This window comes from Oryctolagus cuniculus, chromosome 18 (genome assembly GCF_051225735.1).
Source record: "Oryctolagus cuniculus isolate XC-2025 breed Fujian yellow rabbit chromosome 18, ASM5122573v1, whole genome shotgun sequence".
NCBI classification, from domain to species: domain Eukaryota; kingdom Metazoa; phylum Chordata; class Mammalia; order Lagomorpha; family Leporidae; genus Oryctolagus; species Oryctolagus cuniculus.
In genome coordinates, this window is record NC_142884.1 from 4,424,866 (window position 1) to 4,437,935 (window position 13,070).

A 13,070-nucleotide genomic window follows, 5' to 3' on the forward strand; every position below is an offset into this window, starting at 1 on the left:
TCAATTCTTCCATCTGCTGGTTCACTCCCCAAATGGCTACAATAGCCAGGGCTGGGCCAGGCTGAGCCAGGAGCTTCATTCGAGTCTCCCATGTGGGTGGCAGGGGCCTACGGTCATCCTCTGCTGCCTTCCCAGGTGCATTAGCAGGGAGCTGGAACCAGCACCCTATGGGATACCGGTGTCGCAGGTGGTGACTGAACCCGCTGCACCGCAGCACCCAGCCCCGAAACTTGTCTTTTTTTTTTTTTATCTTTTATTTAATGAATATAAATTTCCAAAGTACGACTCATGGGTTACAATGGCTTCCCCCGAAACTTGTCTTTTGATTGCATCTCCCACATGTTTTCATGTTGGTGGTGTAGCACGGGGGGCTTTGAAGTGTGTGTACGCTGCGGGGTGGCTGCAATTGGGCTGAATCACAGACATGTTGCCTGAGCATTTCTGTTGGTGCTTCAACACCATCGGCCGGCCGCCTTAGAAGTCAAAGAGGAAGGCAGGAGGGTCCGGGCGAGCGAGGGGGCTGGGGAGGATGGACGCAGAGCCTGGACTACGGAGACGGAGAGGGTGAAGAGGCAACGTGAGAGGCAGATGTGAAGGAGCTGCAGGAGGAATGCGGGGGAGCCTTCTCTGGCCCCCAGCACAGCGGGATTCCAGCCCAGGGAGACCGCGGAGCGGTGAGGGACACACCTGCGCCATTGCGCCAGCCAGCGAGTTGGCGGTGTCTTCTCGGAGCAGAGCGGGAGCTGGTGTGCGGGAAGTCACTAATCCACGCTAACCTGACTACAACAAGCCCGAGGTTTCGATCTTCCTTCCAAGTGACGAACCTGCACGTGGCAAATGTTCCATAATTATCTGTTGACACTGCGGCATAAAAAAGAGTTAAACCACACCAGCAGAGCCTGGGGGCCAGGATGGGCGCCCCCATCTCAGCGTGTGAAAAGTCTGCAGGGAGCCTGTGCCCGCCCCAGGCACAGCCTGAGCCCTGGGGGAATGTGGGCCAGGCTCCTGGGGGGAGCGGTTCCCCTTCCTGTGGCGCGGTTGATGGAACAACCTCGTGACTGGGAGGGGCCAGTCTCCGAGCGTCCACACCCGGTGTGTGTCCGTCCTGCTGGGCACAGTGTCGGGGCCAGTGGAGGAGACATCATGACCCCCACCCTCGTGGTCCTGCTCTGCCTGGGTAAGACTGGAAGACGGGGAGGGGAGACCCTGCTCTGGGAGGGACCCCGCCCCCGCCCACAGCCAGGCCCTGCTCCCTGGAGACCCCAGGCTCAGGAGCCCCGGGGAGGAGAGGATGTGCGCAGGGGCAGGGGCAACCCTCTCACGGGGAGCTCTCCTCCAGGGCTGTGCGGGCCCAGGACCCGAGTGCAGGCAGGTGAGCGTGCCCCCACTGTGCTGGGTCCCCCCCCCCATGGGACAAGGGCCACCCTGGGCAGCTGGGATGGGGACAGCAGCCCTGTCTGGTGAGGAGGGCGTCTGGGCGGGTCCTGGCCTGCGAGGGGACGTGGTCCTGGGACCCAGCCTCTGGTTTCCTTCCAGGGACCCTCCCCAGACCCAGCCTCTGGGCTGAGCCAGGCTCTGTGATCACCCTGGGCAGGCCTGGAGCCCTGTGGTGTCAGGGGACCCTGGAGGCCCAGGAGTTCCATCTGTATAAAGAGGGAATCCCAGAGCCCTGGGACAGACAGATGCCACTGGAGCCCAGAAACAAGGCCAAGTTCTCCATCCCTCTCATGGCTGAGGTGTATGCGGGGCGCTACAGCTGTGTCTGCCTCAGCGCTGCTGGCTGGTCAGAGCCCAGTGCCACCCTGGAGCTGCGGGTGTCAGGTGAGGGTCACGCAGGGTCCCTGCCCCACAGGCTGTGCCCTCAGGGAGGGGTCTGCTCCCAGGGGTCCCCCTCTCATAGCGCAGCCCTGGGGGTACCGTGGGGGGTGAGCCCTGCTTCACATGACTGCTCCTCCTCTCCCAGGAGCCTACAGCAAGCCCAGCCTCTCGGCCCTGCCCAGCCCCGTGGTGACCTCAAGGGACAATGTGACCCTCCAGTGCCGCTCCCAGCTGGGATTCCACAGGTTCATTCTGACAGAGGAGGGGGTGCCCTGGGCTGCCAGGACCCAGAGCTTGGAGCCACGCCCCAGTGCGCGGTCCCAGGCCCTGTTCCCTGTGGGCCCTGTGACTCCTGGTCGCAGGTGGGCGTTCCGATGCTATGGCTCCTACAGGGAGAATCCTTTTGTGTGGTCAGAGCCCAGTGACGCCCTGGAGCTGAGGGTGACAGGTGAGGGCCCTGACCTCTTCCTCCTGAGCTCAGCTGGTCCCTGGGACCCTGGCCCAGGAGAGTGCTGGGCGGGGCTGGGAGGGAGGGGCGCTGGGGGGTCATCCAGGAGGCTCATCTCCCAGAGGGGAGGCTCACCCACTGCCCCCAGGCCTCGACGCTGGGTCCAAGGTGAGGGAGGGCCCTGGGAGGCTGCGGGGCACACGCAGGAGAAGAGTTTGGGAGTGGGGGGCTCCAGGGGAAGCCCCAACCCTCACCTGTCTCCTGTCCTCAGTCTCAGGCTCCTGTGGGGGTCCCAGCCCCCCCCCACAAGCCCCATCTCAGCAGCAGGTGGGTCCTGGGGCCTCTGCCCAGAGGGTGTTGGTGTCCCCATGAGTGTCCTGAGAGGGTCCTTGCTGACCTACTACTTCCTGTCTCAGTTCAGCTGTGACCAGGGCCCAGGGTCTGGCAGTGCCGCTGGTGGGGTCCTGGGGCTGAGCTGAACGAGGGTGGGCCTGGGGCAGAGGGGGTGCTGGGCCCAGCCTGGGAGAGGAGCCAGCAGGCCGTGTAGGGAGCATGGCAGCCCCAGCCCTCACCGCCTGTCCCTGTCCCCACCCCAGGAGGCCCTGAGGGTCAGCCGCTCACCCCCAAGGAGCCCGCCCCACCGAGTGGTGAGTGAGGGGCTGGGCTGGGAGGGGTCCAGGGGAGGCAGGGGCTGGGGTCTGCCCTGGGTTGAGCTCTGGAGATGGTGACGTAGACAAGCCCCTCCCTGTCTGGGCTGCATTTCTGGGTGCACAGGAAAGAGGGAGGGGCTTGCCCAAACCTGGAGGTCCATGTAGTGCTGACCTCAGCTGTGACCTCCTGGGAGAGGCAACCTCCCCGGGAAGCCTCCAGGTCCCAGTCTGTGGCAGTGCCACGGTGGGGCAGGGACAGGGCCATGGTCCAGGTCCCTCAGGCTCCTCCCCTCCAGCTCAGGGGCATCGCAGAGAGCAAGGCTGCAAGTCGGCCTCCCAGGGGCAGCGCAAGCGGTCACTTCCTGCGGGTGACCTGGGGCAGGAGATGCGCCCCCTGTGGGCCTCAGTTGCTTCCTCTGTGAAATGGGGAGGGGCGAGGGTGATCGCATGTTGCAGAGCGTGCGGGGCTGGGGCTGACATGCACAGGCCGAGCTCATGCCCGGTGCACAGTAGGTGTGCAGTGACCCTGCCCTCCTCCACGACGTCACTCACGCCCAAGGTCCCCAAAGCTCTGTGGCCATTCTGATCGGAGTCTCTGTGGCCTGCCTCCTGCTATTCTGCCTCTTCCTCCTCCTCCTCCTGCGACACCGGCGTCAGGACAAGCGCAGGAAGTCGGGTGAGCAGGGCGTGCGGTGACCTGGGCTCAGGGGGTGGGGGTTCCCTGTGGGACGGCCCAGGGTGGGCTCAGGGCTGCAGCCACAGGGAAACCGGACCCCCGAGCAGGGCCCAGCGTGCACAGCCCAGCGCCAGCATCAGCAGCGGCGTGGAGTCCGGCTCCCACTGTCCTCCGTGCAGTCCCCTGAGCATCCGTGTGCGTGAGGGGTGTGACGGTCCCTTCTCTGGGGGCCTGGGCAGGGGCCGACGCTGACCCTCCCGGGGCTGAGCCCCTGTCTGTCTCACCCAGACCACAGGGAGGCTGGTGCTCAGCGTCCTGCGCCCGAGCCCAAGGCTGGAGGCCTGCCCAGGAGGTGAGTCCTGGCCCAGGACCCCGGCCTGTCCCCCACACCGCCCCCCCCAACCCCTAACGCACCTGTGTCCTCCCCAGCTCCGGCCCAGCTGCTGCCACCCAGGAAGAAAACCTCTGTGAGAGGGAGGGGCCGCCTGGGGGGGCGGGGCCAGGGTTTCAGGCCAGCTGGGGAGGGGACAGCATGGGCAGCGTCCTGGGCTCAGGGTGAACCTGACACTGCCCGGGGACATCCCCGCTCCCTGGAGCCCAGTGTCCCCGTGTGCAGCAGTCAGGGGAGAGCTGCGAGCTCCCAGCGCCTGGACAGGAAATGACCGCTTGCTTTGCCCCTGCAGATGCCACCGTGAAGGGCAGCCAACCTGGGCGCGGGCTGGAGCTGGTCAGCAGCCAGGTGAGGCCCTGTGTGCAGGCCTCCAAGGAGCCTCCGGCCCAGTTTAGTGCAGGAGCCTCTGTCCCTGTGCACAGCTCGCTAGGGTGTCCACAGTGAGCCCCCCCGCTCCGGGCTCGCTGGCCCCTCATGCTGGGACTCTGGCCCTCCCTCCCGGCCCCTGGTCCCCTGTCTGAGGGCCCAGGCCTAGGAGGAGGCGTGAATTAATGCACCCTGGGCCCGCAGCCCCCGGCATTCATTCATTCCTGGGACTGGGGGCTCCTCTTGATGAGGCTCCATGTTGGAGCTGCGGGCACAGCTGTGAGCAAAGCCTCGAAGCTCCCTGGGCTCACCCGTGGGTGAGATTGTGTGCACACCGCGCACCACACCCCGCGCCGGCGCTGCAGAGGGAAGTAACCCCGGGAAGGGGAGGGGTGTGGGGGCAGCGAGGGCCACACTCAGAGACGGAGGAGCCCCCGCAGGTGGGGGACACAGCCTGTGCAAAGGCCCTGAGCCGGAGCTGGCTCTCTGAGGAGGCGGGGCTGTGTGTCTGCAGCCAGGCGGGCAGAGGTCGGTGTCAGGCTGCGCTCAGAGCTGCAGGGGGGCAGCGTCCGACCCTCAGAGGACTTCAGAATCCTCCGAAGACCCCACCAAGAGGGTCACACATGGGGTCGACATTTTAAGGCGGCCACTCTGGCCACAGCTGTAAAATTGACTGAAGGGTCCAGAGTGGAATCAGGGAGCTCCCCTCTGCTGTCTCTTCCCAGCAGAGCCTACAGGGTGAAGCCCCCCAGGGAGTGACATATGCCCAAGTGAACCCCCGCAGACTCCAGAGGGGAGGAGACCTCTCCCTTTCCCACCTGCACAGGGGATTGCCAGGGGGGAAGGACAGGCCAGCAGAAGAGGACGGGCAGGTGCACCATCACCTGGGTCCTGGCCCCCCCAGCGCCCTGCCCCCAGCTGTGTAGCTTCCCTCTCACTCTCTGCTCACCAGGCTGCAGCCCCCGAGGCGCCCCTGAACGTGATCTACGCCCAGCTGTGCAGCCTGACGCCCACACAGTAGGCAGCTGCCAAGTTTCCTGCCGGTCAGAGCCCTGCCTGAGCCCAGTGAGTTCACTGCTCTGGACCCCTGCCAGGAGGGACCCCGGCCCCTCACTGCACGGAGGGCACAGGAGCTGCCCCAGGGGACACCGAGTTAGGACGCTGGCCAGCCTGGACCCGTTGTGGAGAGCAGCAGGAGAGATGGGGAACCCTGGGACACACGTGATTCTGTGGCCACAGACAACTCATGTCTCTGTTTTGGAAATAAAGCAAGAGGTTTCTCAACCATCAGTGAGAAATCTGAGAAAACAGAAGTGAGACCATGTTTTTTAAAGATTGATTTATTTATTTGAAAGTCAGAGTTACACACAGAGAGAAGGAGAGGCAGAGAGAGAGAGAGAGAGAGAGAGAGAGAGAGAGAAAGAGAGAGGTCTTCCATCTGCTGGTTCACTCCCCAGTTGGTTGCAGCGGCCGGAGCTGTGTCAATCCAAAGCCAGGAGCCAGGAGCTTCTTCCTTGGTCTCCCACACAGGTACAGGGGCCCAAGGACTTGGGCCATCTTCTACTGCCTTCCCAGGCCACAGCAGAGAGCTGGATGGTAAGTGGAGCAGGCTGGCGCCGCGGCTCACTAGGCTAATCCTCCGCCTTGCGGCGCCGGCACACTGGGTTCTAGTCCTGGTCGGGGCGCCGGATTCTGTCCCGGTTGCCCCTCTTCCAGGCCAGCTCTCTGCTGTGGCCTGGGAGCGCAGTGGAGGATGGCCCAAGTGCTTGGGCCCTACACCCCATGGGAGACCAGGAGAAGCACCTGGCTCCTGCTTTCAGATCAGCGCGGTGCACCGGCCACAGTGCGCCGGCTATTGGAGGGTGAACCAACGGCAAAGGAAGACCTTTCTCTGTCTCTCTCTCTCACTGTCCACTCTGCCTGTAAAAAAAAAAAAAAAAAGTGGAGCAGCATACACTCGTTCATGCTCTATGTATCCTCTTATGAGAAGTAGCTACAGATGTCATGCATCCATTTTTGAATCAGGTTATCTCTGTGTTTGCTGTTTCAATTCTTCATTCACTCTGAAAATGAATCCCTTGTCGGATGAATAATTTGAAACTAAGTTCTCCCACTCTTCAGGTTGTCTCTGCTCTGCTGATTGCTTCCCTGATGGACAGACAACTCCCAATTACCAGCATTCACATTTTTGCTTGTGTTTTTAAGGTGTATCCAAAAAATAATCTTTTCCTAAATGATCAGAAGTGCTTCCCTTAAATTTCTTCATTTAGTTTCAGAGTTTGCGTCTTCTATTCATGTGTCATGGATGTTGAGTTGATTTTTGCACACACAATGAGACAGGGCTGTCATTCCGTCTTCTGCAGATGGAAACAGTTTTCAAAGCACACCGCAGGTCCTCTCCTTCCCCAGTGTGCGTTCCCGATGCCCTTGTAGAAATCAGTAGACTGTAACAGTGACCGTCCGTCTGCGTTCTCTCTGCTGTCCCAGTGTCCCCGTGTGTTTGTATTTGTTGCCATGCTGTGTGGACACCACAGCTGTGTCGTGTGTCTTGAATCAGACTGTGAGACACCTCGGCTTGGGGCTTTGGTCGCAGGGTGGTTTTAATATTTGGGGTTTAATATTTAATATTTGTGGTTCCATGTAAATCATGAGTTTTGTTTTCTATCTGTGAAGAACGTCACAGATATTCTGACAGATATCCAGGCAGTACTGAAAGTCCTAACAGTGCTGATCTCCCAGCCCTGACCACGGCGATCTCCCATTACTTCCTGTCCAGTTCAGTTGCCTTCCTCAGGGACTCTGTTTGCAGGCGTCGCTCTCTCATTTCCGGAAGGAATTCACTCCAGGCTGCTGGAGGTCTGGGCTCTGCTAAGTGGAGCTGTGTGGATCTCCCTTGGAGCGCTGACGGGAGTTCGTGTGTGGACCCGATCCTGCGACCTGACGGTGACCAGTGAGGGCAGCTTCTGGTTGAGACGTTGGGTTGCCTTTAGGTCAGATGACGTCATCAGCAAAGAGAGGTAGTCTTAGGTAAGATGGCGTCATCAGCCAAGAGAAACGACATGGCTTCTTCCTTCCCAATTCGGACGCTTCTGTGGCTTCTTCTCGCCCACCTGCTCTGGCGAGGACTTGCAGGGCCGCGCATGCAGCAGTCAGGGCTCACGTTCCCTACAAGGACCCGCACTCTTCCTCCACGGAGACAGCGGCTACCACGCGCGCAGCCCCTCAGTGGGCATCTGCGAGTCACGTGTCGTTCTGCGCCTGCGCAGTCCTGTGTGTTCATCGTTGTGCGGTAGCGCGAGGCCGCCTCAGGTGAGTCCGTGTCCGCCCACACGGGGAAGCTGAGGCTCAGGGCAGAGGGGTGTGTGAGGGGACGCAGTGAGGGCGCCTCCCCCGGGAGTCAGGGCAGGCGGCAGGGAGGGGGCGGCGCAGGTCCTGGGAGGCCTCAGGGCCCCGCAGCGGGGTGGTCGGGTCAGGGGAAGCTGTGGCTGAGGGGCGTGGGAGCGGCGTCCGCGGCGGAGGGGGCGTCCGGGCCTCCCCCGCCCTGGGTCGGGCCCCGGGACCTCCGGGCCGGGCGGGAGCGGGGCTGTGCCCACCTGCGTCCTCCGGAAGTGGCCGGGCTGCGACCCCACAGGAGGGGCTGAGGGCGGGGACGACCCCACCCCGGGGCGCATCAGCCCACCTGAGGGGCGGCTCCGGGAGGCCCGTGTCCTTGGTGCTGGGTCGGGCCCCGGGACCTCCGGGCCGGACTGAGGTGCCTGCAGGGGACTGCCCCCACGGCTGCTCCTGGACCCACCCCCAACACGGCAGACACCGGGGCCCCACGGACACTCCCACCCTTGTGCAGTGCAGAAGTGCTGGGGCCATGGGTGCTGGGAACCCCCGGCCCCACACAGAGAGGGATCAGTGCAGGAGCCCAGGGAGGAGGAGCCTGGACTGTGGGCGGGGCTCTCATGGCCCAGCCTCCCACAGCCTGAGCGGGCAGGTGCTGCTCCTCTGGCGACAGACACCTGCCCCTGCTGCCCTGATACCAGTCCCCTCCCTCACCGAGAAACCCGGCACAGGGTGTGCGGCACGGGACCCGGCTGGCCCGCGGTGCCCCCATGCTCTCAGTTCCCGGGGGAGCTCGGGCCTCTGCCCCCAGACACCCTCCCTCCCTCACAAGTGCTCGCCAGGCCTCGGGCCCGCCAGCCCCCAGCAGGACCCCACCCAGGCCCGTGTCCCCTGTTGTGGGCCCTCCTGCACCTGCCACAGCCACAGCTGGGCTGCAGCTCAGCCACACCTCTGTAGGGTCTGCCTTCTTCATCTGCTCTCATCAGCTCCGAGAGGCCTGGAAGATTCCGTCACCCTCCCCACGGGATCCAGCCCTCCCCACTCCCCTCCCCCCGCCCCAGCCCCCACACCTGCACTCAACCACTCAGGAAAGGGAAGTGCGTGTCTCGGCCACCTGGCCTGTGCAGGCAGAACCAGAACCCTAACTGGACAGAAAGTGGACTCCTGGAGGGGTGGGGCTGGAGTGGGGGAGGGAGGCCGGGCAGGCACAGTACAGGGGGCAGCAGAGGCGGAGGCCTGGTCCTAGCTGTCCCTAGTGTCCGCTGTTTCCTGGGCCCCGTCCTCAGGGACAGCGGGGGAGGTCGGGGAGGGGCTGCCCCCTCCCTGTGAGGCCGCAGATGAGGAACTCGTGACGTCTCCCCGCTCATCTCCAGCCGGGCTCTGGGCCTGCGCCCCTCACAGCTGCTCTGCTCCACGAGACGTGAGACGATGGGTGGCGGGGCCCAGACCCCAGCCCTCACTGCCCTCCTCTGCCTGGGTGAGCCAGGGACACGGGGACAATGGGACCCCTCACAGGTGCGGGGGGGACAGTGCCCTGGGCCAGCTGGGACCCCAGGGCTCAGAGGACCAGGGCAGGCCTGGGCGTCTCGGCAGGGGTGGGGAGTGGGGAGCAGCTCTCACGGGGACCTCTCTTCCAGGGCTTTGCCGGGCGCCATGGGATAAGGCACAGGCGGGTGAGTCCTCCCCTGACCTGGCTCAGCCCCTGGGGCCCAGGCAGCTAGGGGTTAAGGAACCCAGGGTGGCTGGGCTGATGGTGATGGCTGGGAGGGGCTGGGAGTGGAGCTGGGGAATGGGGTGGGAGAGGGGCAGCACCCTGGGGTCTGCAACTTTGATTCCTTTCCAGGGACCCTCCCCAAGCCCTCCATCTGGGCCGACTCAGGCCCCCTGGTCGCCGTGGGGAGTCCTGTGACCCTCTGGTGCCAGGGGTCTCCGCAAGCTGAGGTCTATCGTATGTATAAAGAGGGCGGCCTCCAGCCCTGGGTAGTGCAAGCCCAGCAGGACTCCAGACACAAGGCTAGCTTTTCCATCATCCAGTCCATGAGCTCCTACGACTCAGGGCAGTACTGGTGTGTGTATCTGACCTCGCTCGGCCCCTCCCAGCCCAGTGACCCCCTGACCCTGGTGGTGACAGGTAAGAGGTGTCCCCTGCCTAGAGTGGCTCCAGGTCACAGAAGGAAGCCAAGTGGGGTGCACGGGGCAGCAGCCCCCCAACACGGCTCTGCCCTCCCCTGCAGGGATGTTCCCGGGGCCCTCCCTGTCAGCCCAGCCAAGCCCCGTGGTGGCGTCAGGAGGGAACGTGTCCCTCTCCTGTGGCTCACATAGGGTGGGCACTGCCCATCTGCTGAAGGAGGGTGGAGCCGGCCCCCTGCACAGCCCGGAAGCCAGGTTCTCCCAAGTTGCTGGGGTGTGGCAGGCCACCTTCCTCCTGGGCCCCGTGGACAGCACCCACGGGGGCATCTACAGGTGCTACCGCGCTGATACTGTGGAGCACCATGTGTGGTCCCTGCCCAGCGACCCCCTGCAGCTCCATGTTACAGGTGAGGGGCCCAGTGCCCAGGGAGCCTGGGTGGTTTGGGGATTCAGGAACTCTGACCCCGTGGGGGCGGTGAAAGGCTGCAGACCCTGCCCTCCTCGCCCCACCCCCTCTCAGGGCTGCACAGGGAGCCCTCCCTCTCGGCCCTGCCGGCCTCACTGCTGCTCCTGGGACAGAGCCTGACCCTGCGGTGTCGCTGTGAGCCCAGCTGTGACAGATACGCGCTGACCAGGCCCGAGGGGGACACGTCCCCCCAGCACCTTGCCGGGCAGCCCAGCCCGGACTTCCTCCTGGGCCCCGTGAGCGGCTCCCACGGGGGCCGGTACAGGTGCTACGGTGGACGCCAGGGCCCCTACGCATGGTCGGCCCCCAGCAACCCCCTGGACGTGCTGGTTGCAGGTGGGGAGCCCCTGCCTGCCCCATCCTGTCTGTCCCAGGCTAGACCCGGGGTTTTGCCATGGGGGTGTGGGGTCCTTAGAGTCCTGGGCCAGAGGCCAAGTGGAGTCCTGTTCCTGGGAGGGGAGTGGAGCCAGCAGGGACAGGGACCCCAGGAGACCCACACTGTGCTGAGGGGAGGGAGGGGCTGCTCCCTCCACACTCCGTCCTCTCTCCCAGGAATGTACAGGAACCCCTCCCTGCAGGCCCAGCCGGGGCCCTCGGTGCCCAGGGGAGCAATGGTGGCCCTGCGCTGTGGCTCTGAGGAGGCGATGGACACCTTTCTCCTGCACAAAGTGGGCTCAGGCGCCCCTCCCCAGCGCCTGCGTGTCCTGGGCTCGGCCACAGCTGCTCAGGCCACCTTCATGCTGGGTCCTGTGACCTCGGCCCACGGGGGCACCTACAGGTGCTACGGCGCCCACAGCACTGAACCCTACCTGTTGTCCCAGCCCAGCGACCCCCTGCAGCTCGAGGTGTCAGGTGAGGGCCCCAGCCCTGTCCCCACGGTGGTCCTGGTCAGTGCAGGGCTGTCCCCAGGAGAGGGCTGGGCTGGGGAGGAGCCCCAGGGGAGGTCACCAGGGAGCAGGGAGCAGCAGAGGTCTCCAGCTCCGGGGCCCAGGTCACCCTCTGTGGTATGGGGTTTGGGTGGGCAGTGGAGTGGATGGATCAGGGGCCCTAGAGTTGAGATGGGAACTGGGCTGGGTGCACAGGCCTCTCATGGAGCCCACAAGGGCGAGGGGACTCCCTAGACACAAAGGTGTGTAGCCCTGGGTCAGCTGGCCCCTGGCGGGGACTCCTCCGGGTCCAGGTCCCTGGGGAGAGGGGAGGGGTGCCCGTGTGGGCTGTGAGGTGGTGGCGGCTCAGGGGGTGAATGCAGAGACCCAGCGCATGCCTGGGGCACAGCAGTGCTCAGTGCACGGTGCTGTTTCCCACTCACAAGGGCACCTGGACGCAGGGGCGCCCTCCCTGCCCTGCGCCTCAGGTCAGAACTGGCAGAGCCAGGCCCAGTTCTGCCCATACTGCGCCCTCATCCGGGGAGGGGTGGGGACCTGCAGGTGCAATGGCTCCCAAGCCCCGCCCCCTGTGACAACCCTCAGGGAGGTCTGGGCCCCTTATTCTCCTGAAGAGCAGCTCAGTGGAGGAGCAGCAGTGGAGCGTTTGTTCCTGTGGGGACTCCTTCCCCCGACCCTGGTTGGGCTCTGACTTCCTGACAAAGTTCCCATCAGCCCAGAGGGAAGGGACATCTCACTTCCTGGCTTCCCGATCCCTGGGCAGCCTGGCCTGTTTCAGTATGCGCACGTCTGTAGCTGCGTCCCTGCACAGTGCCCACTGTGATGTGTGCTGTCTGTGTCCATGTTCACTGTGAGTTGTGTCCCTGAGCTTGTAACTACCGATAGTCACCGAGGTCTACACTGTGACCTGGTTGTTCCAGGTCTTCTCACTTAGGAATACTGATTGTGGAACACAGTGGAGCACCACCGCTTAGGAAACACGTGTGTGTGTGCGTGTGTGTGTGTGTGTGTGTGTGTGTCCCATGGTGGCTGTGTCAAGATAATGAAGACTTAGTTGACCACAGATAAACAGGGTGGAGCAGCAGGTGCACAGGCTGAGGTGTGGGGGAGAGGAGGCTGCCCTGGACGTTGCCCCTCTGTGTCTCTGACACTCAGGAGGCCCTGATGGCCCCCGCCAGCTGTGGGCCCGGGTCCTCAGTGCTGAGTGCATGGGGAGGGTGGGGTCTCCTCCTCCTCACCGTCCCGTCCCTGTTCTCAGGAGGACCGGAGCCCAGCAGCCCCTCGCGCCCGCAGCCAGGCTCCCCGACTGGTGAGTGAGCTACAGGCCTGACCCAGGGCTCAGGCTGCTGCGGGGAGGTGGACTCCGGTGAGCCAGCCTAGGTGACCCCTCCGTATACACCCCCAGCCTCAGCGCCCGAGGACCACACCCTGGAGAACCTCATCCGCATAGGCGTGGCGGGCTTGGTCCTGCTGGGCATTGGGCTTCTGCTGGCAGATGCTTGGTACAGCCACAAGAGGACCCGGGCTGCAGGCCAGCAGTGACCTGGAGAGAGGACAGCCTGGGTCAGAGGCCGCTCCCTGGGGGCGGGGAGGGGGTAGTCGGGTGCACAGTGGGGAACTGTCCCCCCTAGTGTGGGTGCTGGGAGCTGTCTGGGGGCGTCAGGAGCTCTTTATTCAGCTGTGGACTTCTGCCCTGTGGCTGTGCCCTGTCCCGCCTGGCTCTCCAGTGGGACAGCGCCACCTGCAAGCCGCATGTGGACCCGCACCCGCCTCCGCCTTGCCCCGCCCTCATGGAGCCTTTTACTCTGTTTCTGGTGAATGCAGTTCCCAGTGCGCATGCGTGAGAATCCGCGTTTCCAGCCAAGAACACGAAGCTTGCGCCAAGTAACAGAATAAACGAGCGAAATCGGA

General features: G+C 64.0%; 2 protein-coding genes across 17 annotated transcripts; both read left to right on the plus strand.

The window, feature by feature from the left end:
- Positions 1–998: 998 nt before the first annotated feature.
- LOC103347271 (leukocyte immunoglobulin-like receptor subfamily A member 5) lies at positions 999–5,668 on the plus strand. Of its 11 annotated transcripts, none has more exons than XR_016225064.1 (11): positions 1,000–1,177; positions 1,340–1,372; positions 1,537–1,821; positions 1,964–2,266; positions 2,538–2,593; positions 2,863–2,913; positions 3,476–3,592; positions 3,881–3,944; positions 4,022–4,059; positions 4,276–4,331; positions 5,302–5,668. XR_016225064.1 is itself a non-coding variant. In XM_089319839.1 (11 exons), the coding sequence occupies exons 1-11, from the start codon at positions 1,042–1,044 to the stop codon at positions 5,368–5,370; spliced, it is 1,254 nt and encodes a 417-aa protein (XP_089175965.1). In that variant the 5' UTR covers positions 1,009–1,041; the 3' UTR covers positions 5,371–5,668. The 11 variants fall into 11 exon arrangements, 7 of the variants coding, with proteins under 7 accessions (XP_089175968.1, XP_089175965.1, XP_089175967.1 ...); XM_089319839.1 differs by having other exon boundaries at positions 1,009–1,177; positions 3,430–3,592; XM_089319841.1 differs by having other exon boundaries at positions 1,009–1,177; positions 3,574–3,592.
- A 103-nt stretch (positions 5,669–5,771) lies between these two features.
- LOC100347041 (leukocyte immunoglobulin-like receptor subfamily A member 6) lies at positions 5,772–13,070 on the plus strand. 6 transcript variants are annotated; one of them, XM_089319831.1, is made up of 9 exons: positions 5,772–9,156; positions 9,317–9,352; positions 9,523–9,810; positions 9,914–10,216; positions 10,330–10,611; positions 10,828–11,127; positions 12,418–12,468; positions 12,565–12,722; positions 12,984–13,070. In XM_089319831.1, exons 1-8 carry the CDS (start codon positions 9,108–9,110, stop codon positions 12,699–12,701), a joined length of 1,446 nt encoding a protein of 481 aa, XP_089175957.1. In that variant the 5' UTR covers positions 5,772–9,107; the 3' UTR covers positions 12,702–12,722; positions 12,984–13,070. The 6 variants fall into 6 exon arrangements, with proteins under 6 accessions (XP_089175957.1, XP_089175956.1, XP_089175958.1 ...); XM_089319830.1 differs by having other exon boundaries at positions 12,565–13,070; XM_089319832.1 differs by lacking the exons at positions 12,418–12,468; positions 12,565–12,722; positions 12,984–13,070 and having other exon boundaries at positions 10,828–10,943; positions 11,097–12,411.